The sequence below is a fragment of the Dipteris shenzhenensis genome, chromosome 29 (assembly GCF_047967505.1).
Source record: "Dipteris shenzhenensis isolate YYH24624 ecotype China chromosome 29, Dip_SZ_1.0, whole genome shotgun sequence".
Lineage (NCBI taxonomy): Eukaryota > Viridiplantae > Streptophyta > Polypodiopsida > Gleicheniales > Dipteridaceae > Dipteris > Dipteris shenzhenensis.
Genome location: NC_141624.1, coordinates 31,080,808 through 31,107,603, shown reverse-complemented (window position 1 = coordinate 31,107,603; position 26,796 = coordinate 31,080,808). Strand labels below are relative to the sequence as shown.

The 26,796-nt window shown below is 42.5% G+C and overlaps 1 protein-coding gene across 3 annotated transcripts in view; it reads right to left on the bottom strand.

Annotated features, from left to right (window-relative positions):
• Positions 1-4,564: 4,564 nt before the first annotated feature.
• The window catches only part of SPY (Tetratricopeptide repeat (TPR)-like superfamily protein), a 39,745-nt gene continuing 17,513 nt past the window's right edge, over positions 4,565-26,796 (bottom strand). For all 3 annotated transcript variants that reach the window (XM_087400310.1, XM_087400311.1, XM_087400309.1), the window contains 9 exons: positions 8,464-8,558; positions 8,110-8,174; positions 7,429-7,627; positions 6,856-7,050; positions 6,655-6,749; positions 6,348-6,483; positions 5,997-6,214; positions 5,667-5,794; positions 4,565-5,569 (listed from right to left, as the gene is read on the bottom strand). In XM_087400310.1, coding sequence (XP_087256436.1) covers positions 5,124-5,569; positions 5,667-5,794; positions 5,997-6,214; positions 6,348-6,483; positions 6,655-6,749; positions 6,856-7,050; positions 7,429-7,627; positions 8,110-8,174; positions 8,464-8,558 — 1,577 coding nt within the window. In that variant the 3' untranslated portion in view covers positions 4,565-5,123. The remainder of the gene's footprint in view (positions 5,570-5,666; positions 5,795-5,996; positions 6,215-6,347; positions 6,484-6,654; positions 6,750-6,855; positions 7,051-7,428; positions 7,628-8,109; positions 8,175-8,463; positions 8,559-26,796) is intronic.

Genomic DNA, 26,796 nt, shown 5'->3' with positions numbered 1-26,796 from the left:
AGTCCAAGATCAATGGCTGAGATGGAGGCACCTAATGGAGGGTGGAGATTGAAGCACATTGTGGAGGGCTAGGATTAAAGCGCCTATTTAATGGCTTGGATTGAAGCGCCATTGTCCACTTGCAAATCAAGGGCCCGGATTGAAGCGCCTTTTTACCTCATCTCATCCCTTGATCTACTTGCAAATCGAGGACCCAGATTGAAGCGCCATTTGTACTCATTTCCTCCCTTGGATCTACTAGCAAATCTATGGCCCATATTGAAGCACATTTTCCTCTCATCTCATCCATTAGATCTTTGTGTTAATCAAGGGTAGATATTTGATCCTTCTATCCTTTGATGGTATCCCTTGCTCCACCTCAAATTTGAATGTATCCCTTGGATTGGAGATTAGATCAAGGGTTGGCAGTGAAGATCATGGGTCCAAAGTCTAGGTTAGAGGTTTCCATACCCTTAAATGCTTTTGTCAACTTTAACATGGAATTGCCTCACACCTCAGAGCACTCTCATTGGTATACCTCAAATTGCTCTCTAATCGCTTGAAATTAGGAAACACTAATTGGAGGCCCTTTTGAGACCCCAAATCTCCCCTAATGGAAGAAGAAATAGAAGCAGAAGAAGGAACTAAACAAATACAAGAAGGGAAAACAAAAATCTAAGAAAAACATATCTACAGAAGTAGAAAAACTAATAGAGGAAAAACTGAAGAGTTTTGGAGTCACCAAAGCAGTGTTGAAAATGGGGTTTCTCAAATCTATCAAAAAAATCACTCATTTGAAGTTTATCCCAAATGCTCGTATGAATTCATCTCCATAAGCTCACATACATAGGTAACTAATGCAAACCAGGTTGCGCTAGTACCTGTTACAACCCCAGAAGTGGTAAAGAAACAACTGGAACTAATGGAGAAACTATTGGAATTAAAGGTTGAATGCGTGGGGACAAAAAATTTTCAATGTTGATAAAGATTGCAATTATTGTCTTGAAAATGGCAATCATGTTGGCCAGACGTGGTGCAAACACATGCAGAAATAAGGTACCTCAATTTTCAGGTTTGCGAATAATGCTCCAAGAGAACGGCAACCAAATATAGCAACCTCCACAAGTGAATATTGTCATCATTAAAGAAATGTCAAAGGCATTCGGTAAAAAGCATGCAAACAATTTAATCGATGTGCATGAGCATTGTGACTATTCAACATGCATATAGATTGAGGAAGTGCTAGACAACCTAGGTGGAAGGTTGGGGCCCTCGCAATCCCATTGCTCCAAAGGGCCAGTTCGAATTCCAAAGGTGATAAAATCAATCAAGAAATTAAAACACATCAAGTGGAAGGACCAAGAGGTAAGTCCGAACTACAGCTTTTCAAAAAAATCAGAAGTTACAAGAGCGAGTGCCAACCAAAGGACTGTGGCGACCAATAACGGTGATACAAGGCGAGAAACAATCTGCCAATGAAAATCAATCAATACTAGAAAGTCAATCAAAAGAGATACAGAGGTGCAACATGAAGGCATGAGTTGCATAACAAATAATCTATCCACAAACGTGTTTAAAGGCCTAAAACAGGTACAGGTTCAAACCATAGTAGATCAACTACTGTGCATGGTGCCAAAAGTCCGAAAGAAGTTAGTAAAGGAACTACTGATAGAAAATGATCCGGCGACCATCAATGTTCCCATGGAGGAAATGACCGTGTGTATAGACAAACCATTGCATACCACACTAAGCTTGAAGATGTTATTTACAGAGTGCCCACACAAAAGGTATTATGTTAAGTTTAGTTGGGGATTATTTTCATTGTATTGTAGCATTTCTTAATCAATTTAGTTTGATCTTCACTATGTTAAGTGTGCTCTTACACATGGAGTGTATCTCTTATCATTATTGTATTGAGGGTGTATATTGCACATAGGAGTGACTACTTCATGAATGTGTAGCTCATGTTTTGTATTTTCTTTGATCACTTTAAGAATTCGAGGATAATTCTTCTTAGATACTTACAATCCAATTAGTTTGTAATATTGTAAGATCCATAAAGGTCGGTAAGAGTCCTTTCAATTCATATTGTTTGTACTTGCATAGGCTCATCTAGTTCCTATTGTGAGTTCTTATAGGGCCACTAGTCCTTAAAGTTCATAGGATTGTGGATCCTTGTAAATCCTTACAATTTGCGAGTCCTTACAATTAAAGTATAGAGCGAACGAATTATCTTGTTTCACAATTACAACGTAATTGAAGTATTTAAATTGAAAGCATTATGTAGAACCATATGCTCTTTCTAGGAACCATAATTAAAATATATTGAATAAAAGAATGATCTTACCACTAAACATTGATCAAAAGAATGAAAGCATTACATGTAATGGAAATATTTAAATTGAAAGCATTACCCGAATATTGAACAACATGAGATGTGAGTAGAAACAAGAATTTATATATATTAAATTAAGGAATGACATTGTTGAAAAGAATTACACATAATTAAAATATTTCAACAAAAAGATCTTGTTACAAACAAAAACCCTAAAATGAATCTCTTCGATCATGCTATAAGGTGCACAAGGCCACTATAGTCAAATCTCATTTCTCAAATGGTTGTGTGGAAATGAATGGGTTGGAAGGCCATTTTGAAATGCCCTTTGGCACACATCACATTGCTTTGGCCACTTTCTTGAACAATGTTCACCACCAAAGCCTTGTTTGTAAGCCCAAGGCTTGAGAATAGTCCTTTCCAATGCTTTCCTGAATTTAAGTAGAAATTCAACGACTATGTCGATGAACCACAATCTAGTCTACACAATCTTCGAAATACAAAGTTGCAAGATGGAGAATCCATCATACTTGCGAAGGAGGAAAGGAGAAGATCAAAGATAGCGTAATTGAAGAGCTTGAACTGAACTAAGAAAGTATCAAATATCACGAGTCTAATGAAAGTTTAGCACTTAAGTTGTATATGATCAAAGAATGTATCCTACACATGCACATTTCAAAGAAATATAAGACACTATAGATGAATGCGCAAAACTAGAATTCACCATAACTGAGCACTTTATGGTGGTACAAGATTGCATTCAATTAAGCATACAACATTGTATGGACAATATTTGCCAACCTAAGAGCACGTCTTCAGAAAATAAAGATACTACTTCACATGGCAAAGAGAGAGATCAACCTACACTATGCCTTACAGGTATGTGTAAAGCTGCAGCTTTCACCAAAAGGGCTAAACAGACACTTTTTGCTCCGAGAGTTTCTATCACTGTTTATGGGCTGATTGCGGCTACATGGACTGTCCTCTTTTATCCTCTTAGGGGTCTTAGGAATGGTGGAGATTGTTGGAAATTCTGTGTTGGTATTAGAAATGTATGGGTCTTAGGGATGGCAGGGACCTATTGGCATACTTCCATTTAATGTAAACTTGCTACACCTCCCCACCATCCTAATTAATCGGCCTTTTGTTTTTGGGGGGGGGGCGCGCACAGGAGGTTTGCTTTGATTTTCACCTCTGCATATAAAGAAAGTCCCCAGTCCAATAAGAAAACCTGTACAAGGCCATATTTCACAAGGCCTCTACTGCATACAATCATCGTGAAATAATCACTAGTGATACACAGAATACAATCGAAACTAAGCAACAATGTGACAGTTCTAGACTCCCTACTTCAGCTTTCCATGACAACATTGAAACATAGTTACGTTGGTCATGGGCGTTGGCTGATTGTCGGAGACAAAAAGCACCACATTTCCGCAAGATCCAAGCTTTCACCATAAACCGGAAGGCAAGTGACCTTTAACAAGGCTGTGAGTATGCACCGGTAAAACCTTTCCAGGAGGTAAAATAATATTCAGTAGAGCCCTAATACATTTTCCCAGTACGGAAGAGTAGCTGCGAGGTTTTTTTTGCGTGTCACCTTACCTTTCCACAATAAACAGAACACAGATTATTTAGCTGCAGGAGAAGGTTGAGGCTGTACCAGTGAGTCTAGGGACAATCCACTAGTTTGTGCAAGACTCCTACATTAAATATCTACAATCAGGCATGCAATGCTGAATAGGCCGAAACATGTTTCTCCCAGAAGCAACCCATACAGGCCATATTGCACAAGTCTACTGCATACAATCATCGAGAACGTGTTAGTCAAGACACCCAGATACTAAGCAACACGTTACACAACCGCCTGCTTTGGCTTTCCACAACGTCGTCCAAAATTTTTGATGTGCCAGCATCGCATGACCTTGAGCAAGAGGATGTACTAGTGAAACCCAAGAAATGCTGAAGAGACAGAACTATCTATCTGTGTTGCCAGACAATCCTTCCTACGTACACCATTCCATTGGTGCTAGCCAAAAAGGTCTAGTGCACTTCTAAAACATGTTTCGAGATATACACCCACACCAGTTTGCATGACATATATCGCTGCACAGTCTGCACACACTCAGTCATTCAAATCTTCAAGCGGGAAAAGGGGAGGGGGAAGGGGTGGAAAGGGGGGTCCCACTTTGGGACCTCTACTAAACTATGTGAATTGGATCAAACCTCCAGAAAAACTTCTTATAAAGATCCATACAGGCCTCACTGACCACTTGCAGAGAGTCTCAGAGACCCCAAATAATGTCAGGTCAGAACTGCAGAGGGGATCTTCCGTTACAACCCCCCAGAGCCTCCACATGGGATATCAAGGTGAAACACGGGAAGTAAATTAGCACACAAGCTGTACCTCCCTGTAGTCTGTAAATAATATACATCACAAGAGGTAGGCAATCTGCCAGTATAAGGTGTCTCCAAATAGGTTCATGAAGCTGCAAAATCCATATACGTGGGTGTCTCATGGACCTTTCTACTCTGGTGAGCATTCTCACAATGACAATAATCTCAATCAGTAATGCCATGACCCGCAGTTGGACAACAAATCACATTGCCCCTGGGCTCCAAGGAGCCAACATGCCCCAATTTTACAAGAGGCTACTTTACTTCATTGGATGACAACAACATTTGAAGCAAATTCTGCATTTGAGCATCAAGCTTCCACCTGTCACCTCCAATTAAAAGTGCAGTAAACCGAACATCTGAAAGGCTTATCATTTCAATTGATGGAAGACAGAATCACATGCTCAAGTACCTAGCTCGGTTGTCGTGGATTAAGCTTTAAGGCTTTTGCTCTGGCATCATCAGGGTTATTCCCTTCAGTCGTAAGCATACTTGATGTGAGTGGATTAACAGAATTCAAACCATTTGAGAGGCCGGAGGTGTTGAAGGGGATGTCTTTCATGCTCATCTCATTCTTGGGCTCTTCGAGTGGACTCCTAGTGCCAAGCATCTCATCTGAAGCATCAAATTCCTTGTGCCTCAATTCAGAAGGTATATTGCCTTCACAATATCTCTGCCATAACTTCTGGTAAGTTGCCTCGAGATTTCGAACAAAGTTACTCCCATTGCAAAGGTGAGACTTGAGCATGCGTTCCCGAAGGCTCATCCTCAAGTTAGCCAGCATAGATATGTCTGAAGCAAGATCTAATGCTTTGCTCACATACTCGTCTTCGGTTTTGGCAATCAATTTCTCCAACCCTGTGAAGTCACTCAACAATTCAGTATTTTGTAGGTCATGAGAGTCCATAGATTAGACACACATTACTTAACAATACCCATGCACTTCAATTCTTACCAACTTGATGCAGAAGTGTCACTCCAACATTGTTGGCATGAACCAATCCTGCCATTGTGACACAAGGTACTCCCATGTACAAAGACTCACATGTGGTGGTGGTGCCAGCATACGGGAAAGTGTCCAAGCTGCACAGAGATTTCACAGAATCCAATGGTGCTTATACATCTAGACTGTGGAAGCTTGCTACAATCCATGTTTGATAGTGCAAAATTATAATCTCCAGAGACAATGGTTTACCTTTTAAACCCTTCAAGAACCACAAACAAAATTTTAAAAGTCGTAAAATCATAAATGAAAGGGCCTGTTTGAGCCACTCAGATCTCATACCTGATATCCATCAGAGAGTATGCCTGCATGTGGTCATGATTCAGGAGAATCAATGGCAAAAGGTCAACACGAAGTGATTCCACCCCAAGATCCTCTAGCTTTGCAAGGAACGTCTCCCTAACACTTTCACAGCAAAAGGGTTTGCATTTGACGATCAACCTTGAGGTTGGAATGGCACAAAGTATTCTTGCCCAGACGTGAAGAACTGGGGATGTGATCTGCCAGAAAATTTAACCCTCAGAACATCCACATTTTTTTGGGAAAACGACTGTCTACTCCTAAAGTGAACCATTCACAAGAACCAGTTAGAGTGCCTGCAACTCCTTATATCAGCTTCAAAAGGTCAAATACCTTAGCAAGATTGTTAAAGCTTCCAAAGGTGATAAACCCATTTGTAAGAGCTGGTGCCTGCACAACTGGTCCTGCTTCTGGAGATGGTGTGTAGCAAAGGAAGCAGCCTGGTAGCCTCACAAGCTCTTCGACATGTCTATAAAGATATTTTCATTGAAAAAACTGAGGGTATGTTTCTACCACCATGGAAGATGGTACAAAACTTCGAAAGCACATTTAAAATGTCGAAGAACAAACGCATCTGTAGCAGGTTCTACAAGCAGACATTTTAATCTTACTAAATCAACACCCCTGGAAAGCACCTCACCTTTGTCTCGTTGTTGGAGGATCAGCCAATGCATCAGTGAAACGATAGTCTATGGCTGGGAGTCCAGTTGTATTTGGATAGCCAATCCAAGTAGCCTGCCAAAAGTGACACATAAAAAAATAGTTAAAACTGTATACATCCTCATGTAAACATCAAAATCTCTGCCCCTGAGGTGATAAGATGATAATTGTCATAACAAACCTGGACAGGAGCAGGCCTGCATGCCATTACACCAAGTTTGTTATTTGCTGTGTGACCTGTAAGTTCAACCAAGATATCAATTTGATCTTCCCTGACGACACTGGCCACCACCTTTTCATCAATTCCATAAATGTCTCTCCAAACGCCACCTTTCTTGATCACTGTATCCTTCAGTCGAAGTGTTTTTGCATCAGCCTGGCATAAGTAAAATTGTAAGCATACTGGAGGGATCGATGTCTCAAGGAAACATAAACTAGAATAGCATTGTCAATGGCTACACTAGGCCTTGAAGTTTCCCAAGAAAATGTTTGTAAAGAAAATTAAGCCGATGGTTTCACTGTCATAAATTTTATCTGACACAAATTCCAAGGGAAGCTACAATTTCACGCCTTTGAAATTGTTGCGCAATAGATGCAGAGCACCCATGGGCCTAGACAACTATATCCCTCTGTAAATGGTGCTTAGAAAAACATGCACTTTTGAAGCGAATAATATCCATATCCTGGAAATTGACCTACATTATACATAAAGGCAGTCAACTATGCATCATTATTAAAACTTAATACATCATACCTTTACAACTGCAGAATATACCACTACTTTGTAATTGGAGTAGTTATGATATACAAGCGGGGCCTCCACAAAGTATGAGACAGAGTGTGTGAAGTAGTCTGGTGAGATATATCCAATTATTAGTGGACGATCAGGCTCTTTTGAATTATCCCATGTTTGGAACTCAGGGTAAAGACGACTAAACCGTTTCCCCCATTCTCTGCAAAATGTAACAAAAGAATGTATTTTGGTTTAGTATGACAATTAATCCCGCTGCAAGTTTCTGTCATAGTTATTCCAGATATAGAAACAAGATGCATCTACACAATTTGCATATAGGCAAAAGTATTATGAGACATCTGCACAGGTTGAGACTGATGCAAATAGATAATTAATTCAGTCTACCAAATTAGTATTCAAAAGCATGGCCTAGAAATTTTAGTGTCAATAGTAGCATGTGTAGTTGATTAGTCAAATTTCAACCCACCAAAAATTTATTTAATGGTATGGCCTAAGAGGTCGTTGCAACTTAACCTCAATGAATTTGAAGTTAGACTCATTCTATCTTGAAATTTATCACGCAGCAGTTATGCTAACTAACAGTCCATTATATTGCAGCCTGCCTTCATGACAAGTGTGACACATACATCAAGGTTATGCATGCCACATGGTCAGAAAGTGAAAGGAGGAAAAAGTGAGAACCTGTGAGCACTAAACAGCTTGTCATCATCACCTTCGTATATGTAGTTCATAGCCAGGAGACGATTCTGCATTATAAAATTGACAATGCTTCAAAAATATTCAGTCCTAAACAAATTCCCAACCAAAAGTACTATCAAAGCTACTTTTTTTATTGATCTAATTAAATCTCAAAGAGCATAAGCTTATGTTGAAACAAAACAAACTTCTTCCGTGATACACAAGGGCTATGATGGTAATTTATTGGCAGCATACAGCCACTTTTTAAATTGCACCAGCGATGAAAGTTTCGACAACATTTTCTACCTAGCAGCTACAGCATAAGGCGTAACCCGCAAAACAAAAAAGATATCAGACCTGACCGGCATTGCGTGAATCAGGATCAATTTGTAAGCATCGCTCATAGGCTTCAATTGCAAGAGAAATGTTGCCTGCATCTCTATGCAAAACCCCTGTCCATCAAGAAATGGCACACCACAACAAAGGATGACAATAATGATCAGATAGAATTATATGCACAATAATGATCAGATAGAATTATACCCATGAAGAACTACTCTGGATTATCCAGGACTTTGCAGTATAAGGATACGAAACTGTAAAGAGATCATTCTTGCAGAACGCACAAAAGGGAAAGGAGAAACTTTGTTTATTTTGTAATAATAACATTTATAATGGTCACAAATTTACTCATCAGAGATCAAAATCATTGTTCAAACCCCAAGAAAGGCCATATATCTAAATGAATCCAGGAACATGCCCAAACTCATCCTCTTAAATCAGCACATTTGCAGTTTCAATCTCATGACAGTTGCAATTGAAAACCATATACTTCATCACACATAGTAGGGACTAGCCACATATTCTTCTTCATGCCTTGGAGGCATGAAAGTGGCCTTAAGCTGCTCTACAAATTTGGACCATTGAAGAATAGGCTCTTTCCCCGTTTGTAATAAGGGCCACCACATCAAAGCATCCTTCTGTAGATGCAGTGTGGCAAGAGCAAGCTTCTCGTGGCCGGTCTTATCTTGATGGGCAAAATATAGCTCAAAATGGCGAATCCAATTGAGGATTTTATCCGCCTCTCTTGCTCCATCATACTTTAGGAATTCTATTCTCTCTCGACGTTGAAATTTGGCTCTCTTCGAGGGGGTACCTAAACCTTCATTACCAAAACTTTCCTACATGTGGGATCTCTCCTAAGATGTTTAGGGCCTGATCACAGGCCCAACGTGTTTCATGAGTGTCGTTTTCACTGGGATGTACTGGGGCTACTTGCACTGTTGAACTCAGTAAATTAGTATATGCATAGCCCAATTTTTTGCGCTCTAATCTGCATGGACAAAATAGAATTTACTGCAGGATGATTCACTCTACAACAACCTTGTCAGTTGGATGCTTTTAAATACTAGCACCAACACGAGTCATGGACGTGCCACATAGGCAATGAACTGCAACATTGCTGCCCCACAGATGGTGCAAAGCAAAAAGTGCCAAACAAGCATGTCACAAACACAGTACCACACATGCAAGGACAACTCACCCCGGGACCTTGCACGCCGTCAGTTGTATTGACTCCCACTAGAAAATCAGTAGTGTACCACATGTCAAGCCGAAATCCTTTTGTTTTCAGGTCTGCATTTCCATCTCAAAATCTTGTGCAGAAGGATTGCTTGAGGAGATATTTTCCTTGCAAACACATTGCACTGCCTAGCTTGAGCAGCCCGCTTAAGCCACGAGAGAACAGACCATGCAACATTCACACACACACACACACACATATATGCACCCATACTCATATTTTGAAAACATAACACATGCAGTTGCAATCTCGTGACAGTCACAAGGTTGAAAACCACAAACTGCATCACGCATAGCTACTATGATGGACTATGGATTAGTTCATTAATTCACCCTTGGGGTATTTAGATGGTTTATTACAATGGTACATTAGACCATTCTAGGTACGTTGGGTCTAAAGGGCCACCTACATCCCACATAAATCCATTGTGGATACACGGACTGGTGTCTAATGGCACCATTCTATTACTCTATGTAAGTGGCCTTGCCGCACCTCATACAAGCATGCACCCACCACTCCACTAACTCTAGGGCAACCATCAGGTGAGAGTATTCACCACATGTGATTAGATGGGTTTCCATTGTGCACACTTACGCCTGAAGCCATAAGGTGGCTTCTCCCCCATCCTTCGACTTCCTTCCTCTTGAGTGTTTTTCCTAAATGCCAAAGAGCACACTTGTAAGCCAAACCACGTGGTGTCTTTTGTGCTATGGCAAGATCTGTGAATGATAGGGTCACAGGGCAAGCACAACACAATAGGTGTGAAGATTGCCATCCCTCACCGGTGGTTGAGGATTACATTAAATAATGAATCTGTGAATGACAGGGTCACAGGGTGAGCACAACACAATAGGTGTGAAGATTGCAATCCCTCACTGGTACTTGCAAGTGTATACTTTGTCTAGATTCTGTTTGTTGTTGTGCAGATGGCTCAATCTTGGTACATGTGCTTGATGAAGCAGAGCCCTTTCTTCTTCGTTGTAGTAGATAAGGCAATTTGATCTGCAGTTGCAGATCTTACCACAACTGAGACGTAAAGGCTAAATATATACCTAGATGAGTCCAGAAACATTCCCAAACTCGTCCTCTAAAAACACAACATAGTGCAGTTTCAATCTCATGATAGTCACTCACAAGGTTGAAAACCATAAACTCCATCATGCATAGCAGGGACTAGCTACTATGACATCCCCACTCACGTCATCAGTGCCCAACAATGGGTGTAGACCATAGTATAAAAATATGCTCTCACACATACAAATCCACACACCCACACATACTTGAGCATCCATTTATATAAGTCTTCGTACTGAGTTTCTGTTGGCACTCTGGAGAAAGGGCAGACTCGAAGGCTAGCACTAAAGGAGAAGGCTAATCAAAAGGTAGTCCAAAATCTCTTCATTCAAGCTACACCTGCTTGTGAAGTCTAAACGTTTTCATTTTAGTCTCTTCCAAACGAGCATCTAAATCTAGCTGATAGGACAACGCACCATTTAAGATAGAAAGAATTATCGCAATACCAACAGGCCGCAACTTGGACGAAAACTTCACAAGGTGAAATTTGTGTGTCGGCTAATACGGCAGAAGCATATACCTCGATGAATCCAAGAACATTCCCAAACTCATCCTCTAAAAACACAACATAGTGCAGTTTCAATCTCATGATAGTCACTCACAAGGTTGAAAACCATAAACTCCATCACGCATAGCAACTTAGTTGCAGGAGGCACACGAAGAAATGAAGATGGACTATGGCAACCTGAAATGGGAGGCAACACTATATTAGGGAATTTGGAAATTTTCAAATAGTTTGAGACTTCCCAATATGGTTAAGATTTGGCCACATGGTCAAATATGAACTCATTACTTGACACTTGAATTCATCCTAAACACCATATTAGAAAATCCGACCAAGTCCCACTTGCAAATAAGGGTCTCAGGTCGATCACCTGAAGGATCTCGCAAGCAAGGCCCATGCAAACATTATTACTATTGCAAAAAAAATGTGAAACTACAACATGCCCTGCAATGCCTGCAGAAACAGGTCTCGAAAAATTGGCAGGAGCAGGTACCTTCAGCTCAACTCAAGGCTCTTGAGCAAGAGAATGCTCGCCTAAGGGAGGCTGCCGTAGAGGGACAGACATTAAGGGAGGAAAATACAAGACTGCAGGCTTCTCTTTCACCACAGTACAGCTCGCTCAATCTCGTGACACACACCACACACACACGCGCGCACACAAAATTTCTGTTACAATTGTGCTTTGAAGAAATTTAATCATTTGCATAAACATACCCTCTCATTCAATTGAAATACCCTTGTGCAAGCACACTCTTAGTCTATGTGACACATCCCGCGGTCAATATGGCTCAATCCAATAAATGTCTCCTACCAAAAAACACCAAAAATAAAAACCATGACATTTGCAAGTTCAATCTTGAGAATATTCTCTCTGGGAAATAATAAAATGCAAAGAAAATAGACCAAAGAAAAGCAAGTTATGAATGTAGGCCATTCTATAGGCTATCCATAGATGCCACTTATTCCTTGGTATGAGCCTAGTTATAGTCAGTTAGGACTATTGGTACACTTAGTACATGTACCACCTAGGTCAGTTAGGACACTTAGTCCAATTAGGGCATTTAGCCCTAGGGTTTTGTCATACTGGCTCCCCCTTGAGCCTCCACTTGTTGTTGCAGCATTTCCAATAAAGCATTTCGTTTTTGCTCTTCCATCACTCATTCTGGGCTCCCTTTGTCCAACAGTGGTATCAGAGCAGGTCAGAGATCTTCCCCTCAACCATTTCCAGCCACCCCGAGCTCTCCCTTGCTCATTGACGGCTGTTTGGCGGCCTTTTCTTGCTGCTTTTTCTGCTGGTCTGCATGCATTCCAAGGTGCGACCACACGTGTGACCATGCGGAGTCTTTCCAAGCTTTTTAGAAACTCCCTCATGAAGGGAAGAAGAAACCCCCTCACTTCATGATGCTAATCTTGAGAGAAGGTGTTGAGATATCTGTTCAACATCATGTGATCATATGTGCATAGCACTAAACCTCCATCATGAAAGGAAGAAGAGGCCTAATCTTGAGCTACTTGAGGAGTCCAAGACCATCGTATCAACTTGTGAAGATGACGAAGATGAAAGGTCATCAAAGTAAAAAGGAAGCTTATAGACTTGACGGTTTTATATCACTTCCCGAGATATACATGTTTCGTTATAATGAAAACATTATGCTAGAGTTCTTATATGTTTAGCAATGAGAACATAGTTTTCTTTCATACAAGATGTTTTAGGATAAGCTGCAACCATTGCAGGTGGTTGTAAAATATAAGAGGTTTAGATTGATTGAAACCAGCATGGTTGTTGTACAAGTTGATTAACTATGACTCGTGTGCTGGTTTTAGGATATAAGAGGATTGAAAAGCCTCTCTCTCTCTCTCTCTCTCTCTCTCTCTCTCTCTCTCTCTCTCTCTGTGTACCAGAGAGCCATCACTGTACCAGGCTTCGATTTCGTCCCAGCGCCTGGATAGATTGATTGATATGGCCCATTCTGCAGTTATAGTTGAGTTTTTTTTCTACGATTATGATTCTGTTAGCATAGATTAGTACTCAGCAAGGGTCCTAGCATACCCTTTGCTTCAACCCACTGAGGCTTGTATGAGTTCGCTTTTCTGTGTACTCTGTCCTATAGGCCTCCTGTGGATGTTAATATATCTTTCTTTCTTTCTTTCTCTCTGGTGAAAGTGAGCCATCACCCTACCCCAAACAGCAAACACCAAAAACTTACCTAAAATTGGAAAATTAGTGATGTGATGATAATTGCAGTAGTGGGGAATAGCAACTTATGTTGTAAATAGCTTGAAGGGAAATTTTTATAGATCCAATCTGCATACATCACATGGAATATCAATTATAGAGTGGTATTTGCATCATCTTACACCAAACACATGTTTGAAAAACTGCCACATGGAAGAAACATGACACACATGCACTTGTGAATATACCACGCACTGTACAAAAATACAATGCAATATATTGCATGATGTATTAGTCTACCATGTGGCTGGTATTTCTAGTGCAGAAGATCGACATGAGTCCGCTAATTTTGCACAAGACCAACATTGGGCTTTCTTGGTTACATGTCAGTATAATCCTAATGTTCAAGATGCTTGCATAGCAGTTTCAGATGTTCATGATGCATGGTTCTTTGATAGTGGTGCTAGCAAGCACATCACTTCCTGCCGGAAGTTATTTAGCTCATTAGAGCATACATCTCAGGGGGGCAGTGTCACATGTGCCAATAATGCATCATATACCGTGAAAGATATTGGGCAAGTTGCTCTTACTTCTGTCTCTGGAGGTATTGTTACTCTAGAGAATGTGCTTTATGTTCCAGCCATTCGCAAGAACCTCATTTCTATTTCAACCATAGCTACATGTGGCTTTCAGGTTATTTTTTATGGTGTTAGGTGTGCAATGTATGATGCTACACATGCCTTTACCATGGTCTTGACTGACACATTGACTAGAGGTCTTTATAGACTTCATGCTTATGACAGATGTCTGGATGATGATGCTGCACTTGCAGATGCACATGCCTTTGCTCTTCATTCTACCACAGCACATACCCATTTGTGGCATGAGAGGATTGGACACCTCAATTTTGGAGCTTTGATGACATTATATAAGGATGCTATGGTTGTTGATCTTTCTAAAATGCATATGCCTTCAAAGCATGTTTGTGAACCATGCTTGCTTGGTAAGATGCACCGTGTTGCGTTTCCCAAGGATGGGAGAGTTGGTGCTTCACGCAAGCTTTATCTGGTTCATAGTGATGTTTCTGGACCCATGAGGGTTGCAGCTCTTGGGGGCTTCTATCATTTTGTCACTTTTATTGATGACTTGAAATCCAAATCTGAAGTTGCATCATGCTTCAAGCATTTTATTACCTTGGCTGAGAATGAGAGTGGGCTGCACATTGCTCACCTTAATACAGATAGGGGGGGTGAATACGTGTCAAAGGAGCTTGTTGTTTTTTTGGCTTCACGTGGCATACATCATCGATGCACGGTGCCTTATACTCCTCAACAGAATCCCGTGGCCGAGCGGAAGAATAGGTCAATGATGGAGATGGAGGGTGCATGTTGAAAGTCAAACATTTGCCTAACAAGTTGTGGTTGGATGCTGTCATGTGTGCTAATTACATTTTGAACAGATGTCCCACAAAGGCATTGCAGACTATCACACCTTATGAGGCTTAAACAGGTCGTAAGCCTCGCACTTCTCACATGAGGACTTTTGGATGCTTGGCCTATGCTCATGTGCCTTCACAGACATGCACCAAGTTGGATGACAAAGCTGTGGATGACAAAGCTATCAAGTGCATTTTTATTGGGTATAGCTCAGAGAGCAAGGACTATAAGCTCTACCAGCCCCGCACGGGCAAGTGTATTGTCAGTCGGGATGTTGTGTTTGATTAATCTTCCACTAGGCCTTTGTTGGACTGTCAAAAACAGCCCGTTGTTGATGCCCCAGATTTTTTTGACAGCTTGATGCCTTTGTTTCCATCCGATGCTTAGGATGATGTTCCATCTGAGGTTGTACCCCCTCCATCTGTTGGTCATTTGCAGCCAGATATTGAGCCTAATATGCCTCTTATTGATCAAAAACATTTACACAAGGCTCTTGACCACGAAAGAGCTGAAATTCAAGAGCCCAAAAAGGTACCCCGTTGGCTCCTTGACACATTAAAAGACAGCAAACAAGATACTCCTCTGCCAGCCTGTACTAGAGCAGCTGTCCGGAAAGAGCATGCTAGTTTTGTTGCTTACGCATTGGTTGCTACAGCATGCAATCAAGAGCCATTATGTCATCAAGATGCCTTTCAGAATGATTGTTGGTTGAAGGCTATGCAAGCTGAATTGGATTCTATACATCAAAATAACACTTGGGAGTTGTGTGATTTGCCTCCTGGTAAGCATACCATTGGAACTAAGTGGGTTTATAAAATTAACGGAAAGCTGATGGTTCAATGGACCGTTACAAAGCCCGTCTTGTTGCTAAGGGCTATGCTCAGCAGCAAGGCATTGACTTTGAGGAGACCTTTGCTCCCACTTCCAACATCACTACTATTTGTATTGTTATTGCCTTTGCTGCCCACTTTCATTGGGAGGTATATCAGCTTGATATCAAGACAGCTTTCCTTCATGGGCATTTGCAGGAAGAGGTCTATGTTTCCCAACCTCCTGGCTTTGAGATTGAAGGTTCTGAAAGCAAGGTATGCTACTTAAAGAAAGCCCTTTATGGATTGAAGCACACACCTCGGGCTTGGTATTCCAAAATTCATACACATTTGCTCACACCTGGCTTTCAGAACAGCCCTACAGAGGCTACTCTTTACATCTGCAAGCGTGGGACAGATTTGCTGATTTTAGTCCTTTATGTGGATGACATGCTTGTGACTAGGACACATGCTCAACAAATTGCAGATTTTAAGCTTGATTTGCAGAAGACATTTGCTATGTCTAATCTTGGTTTTTTGCACTACTATCTGGGAATCCAATTTGCTAGTAGTGAGGGAGGCATTTTGATGTCACAATCCAAGTACATTGGACAGCTTTTGCAGCGTTTTCAGTTTGAGGATTGCAAGCCAATATCCACACCATTAGAACCTGTTTTCACTTCTCTTTTGAGAATGGCAGCGGTACATGTGATGTCACTCTCTATCAGCAGGCAGTTGGTTGTTTGATTTACTTATGCCATACGAGACCTAATCTATAGTATGCCATACGAGACCTGTTTTCACTTCTCTTTTGAGAATGGCAGCGGTACATGTGATGTCACTCTCTATCAGCAGGCAGTTGGTTGTTTGATTTACTTATGCCATACGAGACCTGATCTATAGTATGCCGTCTCACAGTTGAGCAGATATATGCACAGCCCATCTATGCACCATTGGCATGCCGTGAAGCGTGTTTTCAGATATCTCAAAGGCACTCAGCATTTAGGCCTTCTTTATGGGACTGATACTTCACTTGTCATGCATGGACTCACTCATAGTGATTAGGCTGGTTGTTCAGACACTCGTGTGTGACATAGTGGCAACTGTTTCATGCTTGGTAATTCATGTGTCTCTTGGTTTAGCAAGAAGCAGAGTACAGTTGCTACTTCTAGTTGTGAAGCTAAGTACAGAGAAGCCTTTACAGCTACAGTGAAGTGTGTTTGGCTTTGGAAGCTATTTGCATATATTTCTACATGTCAACTTGCTCCTACCGTTGTGTGGATAAAAATGTAAATATGTATTTTACTCGTTACATGTTGATGAGTTGGTGGTGGAAATGAGCCATGGACACTCTCATAAAAGATTATACACTCATGTAGATATTTTTTGAGATGGTAGATACTTCTACGGGGATGCACTCCAGAGCAATGTACCCATGTGTGACAGGGTCGGTGGTTGAATACCAAATGTAAAGTTTTTTGTGTTTTTTTACGTGTGGTAAATGTGTGGGCATGCATCAAAATACCTTGTTGAAGGATGGTTGTGTGTTAGTGAAATGTGACCCCAATTGTGTGAGCAATGGTCTTGGTGCAATGTTTTTGAGGCAAGGTGGAAGAGGGGTAAAAAAGGAAGCATGACGTGGCTAATTTACAAGGAAGGAGGCCATGCATGCTACGTAAAAAGAAGGGAAACTTCTCGTTGGAGAGCTAGTAGGTATGCGAGATGACAGCAACCAAGAGAGTGAGGGGAGCTCTTGGTTGTTGTCAACTCACGCCTACCAGCTCATCCACGAGGAACTTCACTTTTTTTGAAGTAGTGTCCAGCCGTCCAGCAAGCATTCCTTCTTGCACGACCCTTCTCGCAGCAGCCACTCCCACCGAGCTTCCCCCGCTCTTCCTTCGCTCTCTCTGGTCTTTTAGTTTCCTCCCATCCTCGAGCTCACGCGCAGCTCCCTTCTTGCTCTCTTATCCACCATCTTCCCCACTCCCGTGTTCCTTTTGGAAATCTTCACCCACCAAGCTCCTCGACCTCTGTCCCTCCTCGAGCCCTCCCAGTGCAGCGTAGCTCTTCAGCAAGCACCGTCGCGATCGCCTCTCGTAGTCTTCCTGTTCCGAATCCCTCTCTCCCAAGACCTTCCCGTTGCTACGATCCTCCCTCTTGTGCTGTTCCTACTGTCCCTTCTTTAGATCCCCCCCTCCCAAACACCCCTAGTTGCTCTTTTATGCTCCCAATATGCTAGAGGTGGGCGATTGCGGAGGAGAGAAGCTCGGTGAGCAAGGAAGAAGCATTGTGAGCTCGTAAGAGGGCCACGTGAAGAGGAGAACCGTGAGCAGGGGAGGGCAATTGTTGCTCTGTGGGAAGTTTAGTTGGAGAGACGTGTATGCGATAAGAAGCAGATGAGATCACGACTGCAGGTTACTGACGGGGGTACCTAGTTCTGAAAAGAGCGAATGGATTGATGCTCTCGTGTAATTGGGTTCAGTTAAAAGGTTGGACCTTTAGGCTTTGCTCAATGGAGCACAAGGAGCGTCAACATGCACAGAAACTACTTGAGAAGTATTTGAAGAAGCCATTTTTGATGCGGTGTTGTGCTTGGTGATCCTTTGAAGGAAGTCTCATTGATAAGCATGTGTTAGTATTGGCTAGGTCCCATATACTCACGGTGTTCTAGTGTGGGCTCTCTCACAAGATATCGACTGTTCATGTTGAGAAGACAGATGGTGTCTTGCTCTTACATTGAGCTTGGGATAATTCTCGAAGGCAATGGTTTGCTGACAGTAGATGTCTAAGTTCCTATGAACAGTCTTGTGTGAAACCAGAAGAGCTGGAAAGATTTATAATCTCGACGTAACTAGGAAGATGTTTCTGGTGTTTGAAATGAACCACAAGGTGGAGGCAATTATTGTATCACGACATGTGCAATATGAAGTAATATACAATGAAGTTACAGAGGAGCGGTGGATTCTTATTCTACAGATAACGGATGAGATAGCTGTAGGATTGGAGTTTCCCAAGAGCCGGTGGCCGAGAGATCTGTTTTATGAGAAAGATATGATACCAGAATATGAATCTTTCTAAGACTAGAGTGTAGATATCATATCAGAGTGATTTGAATGTGGGGTTTGATTCTGTAGATATTTTTTGTGGAAGGAGATAGAGAGACACCAGTAGAGGAGTTACTGGAGGAAATATAAAAAATAAAAAATGTATTTTTGTTTAGAGGTAGAATCACAATATGATACAGTTAGCTTCAGTTGGAACTTTCAGTTTAAAGAAATCCTCAACTTTGAAGTACAAGGTATGTGGCACCTACTGTTGTATGTAAATGATGAAGAGTAGCAGGGTGTTGTGTTACCAGCAATGGAAGACCTCCCAGAAGAAATTCTCTGGATGAGTCTTTGTACTGATGTTGAGTTTGATGAGTGGATATAAATACAAAAAACAAGAAACTATATATTCATGTACTTGATCTTGGAATTGGGCCCGTCTATGCAAAGCATTGAATCTGGTAATGATGTACATATAGAAATCTTATACTCTGAAGTACATGATTGTATTTGGACAATTTTAACATATGCAAGAGAAGAAGAGTGAATTAATCTGCCATTGCCACCAGCAGGACCTCTTTTGGATGATGTGTTTTGCTTGAACTTGTCTGGGATGAAGACTTACAGGGTTGAGGGAGTCTATGGTGTCTAGTGTTTGGAGTAGGGGTGAGTATATGGAAGAGATTGTAGTAGTAATAAAGGCAGTATAGCGCTCTATCTTTTTTGCAATCACCGTCATCTTCACTGATAGTCAGAGTGCTTTGGCTATTACACGGACTCCTATTTTCGATACTCGCACAAAGCATATTGAGGTTCACTATCACTATGTCAGAGAGCGATTATCAGCAAGTGATATACAACTGTCTTATGTTCCCACTGAAGACAACTTGGCAAATCTATTTGCGAAGGCTCTACCTCAACCTAAGTTTGAGGCTTTTCGGCAAGCTTTAAACTTTGTACCTTTTGTAACTTGATCAGTTGTACTTTGTACAGTCATAGGTTGCTATATCCCTACAGGATGCACATGTGCAATCATGACATTAGATATTCAGGTATCCTGAGCCATGTCCAGGATACTTCAGCCCATACCATGGAGAGGGGTTTGTAGGCCATTCTATGGGCTATCCATAGATGCCACCTATTCCTTGGTATGAGCCATGTAGGCCTAGTTATAGTCAGTTAGGACTATTGGTACAGTTAGTACATGTACCACCTAGGTCAGTTAAAACACTTAGTCTAGTTAGGGCATTTAGTCCTAGGGTTTTGTCATATTGGCTCCCCCTTGAGCCTCCACTTGTTGCAGCACTTTCAATACAGCATCTCGTTTTTGCTCTTCCATCACTCATTCTGGGCTCCCTTTGTCCAACAATGAAAGCTAGCATTAAAGACAATATCACCCCTGTAGTCGAAATTTCCGCAACTCCAACTGCAGTTTGAAATATAATACAAACTGATCATGGAAGAAACCAGGAGAAGAAAAACTGGCTGTCAAAACCAACCTGTTTTCAAAGAACAAAGCTCACCGCCTAGGAATCTCTAAAACAGGCGCCAACAACTAGGATGGACTATATATCCAGCGAATGCCCTGCTCAGAGAATACATAGAAGACCCCTATAGGCCAAGCCTTGCAAAAATGTACCCGCCTCTCAACGATTGCCCGAGATCTTGACGTCTTGCGCTCCCATATGGCACGCAAGCTGTAGATAATATCTTGCCAGACGGCGACAAGGGTGGCTGTCGGGGTGACCTAATGAACTAGTGACCCGGATGTTCCAAGCACTGATGCTGGACACCATCTCCCATAAATAATGCTCTAGCAAAGACACAGGACAATGCCAAGAAGGAGTCGCATTCTGCACCTCAATTCAAAAGATCCTCTAATGTAAGCTGGGTCAATGACCCCCCTCCAGCAGCCATGATGCCATACCCCATGTGAAGTCCCACTGCATCCTCTGTGTCTTGGCTACGATCCCCCTCCAAATCCTCTGTGCTAAGAGGAAGCTCCATAGACATTGTGAAATTGTCTCCACATCACTATCCACGGAGAGGTGGCACCACCCATTGACACGCGTCTGCTCCAACCATGGACCGATGGACATAGTTACCAATGATGGGCATAGTTACCAAGAACATCCTGTGAAGGAAGGGGAACCCAAAACGCGCTCCGCATTCCCAGATTGTGGTCAAGGTCAAGAATGCCGAGAAAACACATTCCCCCGTTCCCAGACAACGTTCCCAGGCAACGAGCACGGTAAAACAGTCGGAAACTACACGTTGATGGGCTTTTTTGGTGCGGCCGATATCTTTTTGTAAAGAATCAAAATGCTATATAGGTTATGTATAAGAGCATTAATGTATAGGTGAAACTAGCACTGATAGGCACACATGTAGCTAGCATGGATAGAGGGAATGGCCTGACAGTGGCCTTTTCTATTTTTTGAGATGATGTTTTGTATTTAAGTATATATTTCATAAATAAATGTGCTTGTATGGAGAACCCTGATTGCAGGAAATGATTACAAGACTTTGACGCCAATGAGATGATTGGATAGCCATTGGAAGCTTGGATATGGACCTTGGAATCTCGACATCAATGGATTCAGAATGTATATTAGAGGAGCACTAGATGTGAAGGGCAGTGAAGGGAGTGGTCACTAAGGCGCTAAAAGAAGAACCCATGCTTTTCTTGAAGAGCCTATAGGTAAGAAGTATTTTGCATCTACGAAAAGGAGAGGACCATAAAGAGGGATAGAAAAGGAATTAAAGGGATGGCTCTTATTGGTGGTGGGAAAGATCCAATCAATGGCCAAAGATTTGCATGAAAAAGGAGGGACGTGAATTAGTGGAACTACCAGTTGGGCATCCATAAGAGGGGTGGACTAATCTAGTTCATGACCATCTTCTTGCTCGTCTCGTAAGGTAGAGGGCAATTGATCAAGGATTTCATCATTTTCAGTTCTTGTTGAGGGCGCCATCAATTGTGTGGATGGTTTCATGACCTTATGCTCATTGTAGAGGAGTTCTAGCTTAATTCAGGTAAACACGTGGCTGCGCCATCAGATCTATAAGGTGGCCAAGTCGATAAGGGGAGCTTGCGTGCTCCAGTGGTTTGTGGGTGATCATAGGAGGTCGATTCTGTTTCAATAGTTATTTATTTGTTTCGGTTGGTAATAATCTGATGTTTTGAAATCAGATTTGGTGGCTCGGAGGCTAGTAATCATGAGATGCTCACGGGTTGATTGCTCGCTGGTCATGTGAAGTTTTGGGCTTCGCATGGCGCGAAGGAGGGTTGCTGGGTCGTCCATTCTTTCATGAGCTTACCTGTGGAAGCTGGAGGTTGTCACACGCGGAAGCAAGGAAGGGCATCTAGTGATCCAGAGAAGAAGTCAAAAGGCGAAATGCACACTTGCCTGAACGTCTCAATGCCTGGCTTTAGTGTAACATAAAAGAAACGGTTTGTTATTACAGGAACTCATAGCTACGATTGTAGTTAAACTAAAGCGGGACTCGATCTCTCGCAAAGAGCTGGAGCAGAGGCAAAATATGCAGCAGGTGCAGCAGTCGGTTGTGGAAGAATCTCCAGGCCCATCTAAGATTCAAGGCAACTCGGGTGATTGCTGCGAGGCAACTCGGGTGATAGCGCAGCAAAGGAGTTGAAATAGATTTCTACGTTTCAGGCTAATCTTGCTTCATTAGGCTCGTCGTGCTCTCAACAGATTTGCTTGTGGACAATCCCTCGTGGATAGAAGCAGCACACGGGACCATCCAATGGAACGGATTCTTCTGGAGGTGGTAGTTCAATACGTGAGGGTGGCGCTACCCTAAAAGTAAGGGAGGGTTCCTTTGTTTGTCTCTAGAGGAAAAAGGCAGGTTGAATATTGGAAGCAAGGTCCAAGGTTCCGTTCAAAGCTCTTTGGCATCCAACCGGTCTTTGGCGACAAATTCTATCTGATGCTGCAAGGGTTCTTCTTACGAGTTTATGATTCCTAGGAGGTTATGATTGCTATATGCTTCAGTGATCTTTGTATTTTTGACAGCTATTGATAGTTATTGGTACATGGTTTTTCTCGGTGTTTTCCAGTTATGGTGATCTGAGTTTATGTTGGGATTGTGTTTCTTATCCGTGTGTTTGCAAACGTGATTGTGGTGTCAGCTCTAAAGGCATTTCCAGGTTGCTCTGCCAGTCTCATCAACGTTCTGGTCCATCTCTGGTCTCACTGCCTCCCAACCCTCACTCCACTCTATACTACCCTCTCAGCCCTCACTACACTCTCTACTAGCCTCTTAGCCGTCACACCTCAGCCCAACCCAAGCCCCTTCTCTCCCCCCCTCAGCCTCGTCCTCTGAGCCCTCACATCTAGCCTTTCCACTCTCAGCCACACCTCCATCCTCTCCACTCTCAACCCTCTCTCAGCCCACCCTCAGCCCCCTTCAAGCCCGACTGAGAAATGGCCTCCTTTTCTTGAATTTTGCAGATTTATATGCTCCCCAAATCTTCAATATTTTGGCATCTGCACTTATATGGGATTATGCACCTTGAAACATCTTCATCAATGTACATTTCAGTGTTTTTTTAATGTTTAAAAGCTGAAATGGAAGGCTTAGAGCTGTTTGAAGTGATTTTTCTTTCATAATTTGGTATATTTTCATGTGATCTGATGACATGTCATATGACGTGGCATTTTCGTTTCCCCAACCAATTTCCTTCAACCTGACGTTTGACATTCCCGGGACGTTCTCATTCCCCAGTAACTATGCCAATGGGCAATCCTCCATGGCCAACCATCCATGTAACATGCAGAGGCTTCTGACCGTAGTTAAACAACCCTAGAGTAACTATAACTAAAGACTAGAAGGCAGAGAGAGAGAGAGAGAGAGAGAGAGAGAGAGAGAGAAGACAATTCAAATTTGACATAGGCAATGCATTGTGCAATTACTAATATGAATGCTGTGAATGTCTGAATACAAAACGACCCCCTTTAGTGTTGGAAAGGTCACCTCCCCATCTGTAAGCCCATAAATAAGGAGAGTGAGGGGGAGGGAGATCTAGAAAACATGTGCCCAAAACATGGAAAGGCACGTGGGCAGGTTGTGGGCCTGCAACAAGGCCTTGATCAGGGTGCAATGGATGGCAGGTGGACAGCAGAGGAGAAGCCTGGTTGGAGGGCTGGACCAAGGCTGGAACCTGCACAAAGAAAAGGGCCTGCCAGCAGCAAAGGGAGGGGCTGCAAAAGGGTAGCACCCTGCCCTTACATAGGGCCATGGAGCTGGCTGGTTGGCCAGATTGGTCGCCCATATGGCCCAACCCACAGCCCCATACATAGGGGGGAGTGGAGGGGGCCAGCGAGTCAGCTGGCACACAAAGCAAGGGAGCTGGGGCCCCACCTATATGGAGCTGCTGAGTCAGCTATGGGACAGACTGAGTCAGCCATAATGAGGCAGGCCAGTCGGCTGTTTTGAGGGTCCTAGAGGCCTATATAAGGAGCCCAATGCAGGGCATTCAAAATCATCCAGTAGTCCAGCAAATCAAGGAGCAGCAGGAGCAGCAGTTCACACACCCTCAGGCCTACATTCAGAAGGCAGAGGAATCCAATAGAGGCTGCAGACTGGCTCACATAGGACTGGTGCCTTGGCTGTCTTCTAGGGCAGCAAGGAGCTGAAGTCTTTGGACGGAGAGTCTACATACGCTTGAGGTGGAGCACGCAGGCTCAGAGATACCCAGCAAATAGTAGAAGTACCTTGAAAGGACCATGATCTAGTGGAACTTTGGATCTATCTCTTTTGTATTGTCTCCATAGCGTTGGACGGAAATATATTATTTTGGTGGTTTCTATATCTCGCTGAATCATTGTCTATTTACTAGTCTACACATATATTTGAAGCACATAAGTTAAGAAGTTTCTGATTCCACTCCCCACACACACTATGTGAGCTCCTGGGCTATTCTATCAGTCTTCCGTTGTGTGTGCCCTCTATTGGTTGATTTCTAACATGGTATTAGAGCCCAAGTAGGAGGCTTGCTGAAGGACGACCCTGATTCACAGGCTCTTTGGAATCGACTTCCACGACTGGAAGACAGTACCTATCACCACAATGTAAATATCCTAAGTCAAAGTATGGTTGACCATTTATTTGATAAGGGGGACTTGGTTTATTACCAAGAGGGTTAACTGCGGTTAACCAGAGAACCACAGAGCTGACTACGGTCAGAGAGTGTTCACTTCAGTCAAGGAGACTTAGCATGCGCCAAGAGGGTTAACTACCGTTAACCAAGATGTGCGAACTTCGGTTGGAGAGTTGTGCCAACTTCGGTTGGAGAGACTTGACTATAATTAAGGCGCCTCGACCCTTGGTCAAAGCCCCTTAATTATGATCAAGGGCGTTGACTTCGGTCAACCAGAGAAAAAATATATTTTATATATTTGTTATGTGCACATGTGTTCAGTGGGGAAACCCACCGTGACTAGAATTAGTCCACAGTGTGTTATTTGCATGCGCCTTCTGTAGTAGCTGAACTGGCACCTTCCACGACCTGCTCCAAACTGAGGCAGGACTGCAACCGTATGTTGAACTGATGCTAAAACTAGTATGCTGGACTGCTGCGCAATGGATTATCACATCCAATCTGGAGATGATAAAGCTATTCTTCTCAGTGATTCGTCTAATTCAAGTAGTGGGTATCGCTTCAAAGGAAGTTTGGAATCAAAACATTTACCACACATGCTAAATGGAGAAGTATCAGCTCAAAATCTTCCAAGTAAATTCAAAAATTGATTCTGTATTTACCACTCAATTCTCAACAGAGATTTGAGAATCCTGCATTCAACATACAGTTAATTGTATAGATTCTGATTTATTTCAGAATCCATTAGAGTGCTGTCAATATGCTAACAGATACTCAAAACTTCAGAAAAGTTTTGAGTAAATTACAGTCAACATTCAATTGAATGTTCAGATTCTGAAGCAGCCCTGTATCAGAATTAATATTGAAATCATATATTGTTATGCTCAGGTAAGCCAATTCATCTTTCAATTTTAAATTCTATAGAGTATTCGTAAGGTAGTATCTGAACTTTATCCTCCTGAATCCATCTGAATTCCCACAGGAACCTTAGAAGAATTGAGTGCACTTCTTTAACAGAAAGTTGGCTGTGACTTAAGAAAACAATCTCTTAGTAAGTTACTAGTCACCTTACCCAATATCCTTTGGGTAACAATGGTCCATTACTTTTCAGTCATACTCTCCCTGCGAACAGGCTGACCGACACATCCAATACTGCTGCATAGATCTTAGACATCACATGTCCAATCATGATAATCCTGTAGTTACTCGGGTCCATGGGATCCCCTGCCTTGTGGATGGGGGTGATGGTGTTGAGTGTCCAAGTGCAGGGGAAGCCAAGGCAAACAGCGTCATTGAATAGCTTTGCTAGGATCGGGGCTAACGTGTCGATCCCATATGCGATAAACTCAATGCATAGCCCCTCGTGATCCTTAGCTCGGCCATTGTCTAGTTTCAAAGTCGCGTCCTTGACTCCCCCTCTAGTAAACAACGTGCAAGTGGTGGGGCGAGGTGTGTGTATGAGATCTAGAGTAGGCTGATGTGGGACATCATAAAGATGGCGTGCATGTGTGCCAAACTCTCGTGTCGGTGAGGGATGATGGAGACCTACGCTCAAGGAATCTCTGCCAAAAATCCTTAGAGTTGTTGCTGTACAAGATGTTCAGCAGCTCCTCCTCATTTCAACGAAAAAATGCCTGCTTCTTCCGACGTACAAGACGTCGATACTTGCGTACCGTGTCTGGTGTGTTCGAGAGGTGACATCTGGTTTCAAGTCGGAGTTGTCGGCGATAAGCCTTGCACTCCGCATCGTACTAGTTGTTGCAGGGTACAGAACCAAGAGGTGGTGATCTAGTGGACCATGTGGTGTGGGGAAAGATTTGGAGGGCAGCCTCGTGGAGTGTGCGACTAATCAGGGCAGCACGGTCCTCTATGAGTGGTATGTGATCAATGTAGGTTAGGAGTAAATTTAGGCGTCCTGGAACAGCCACCTGTTTTAG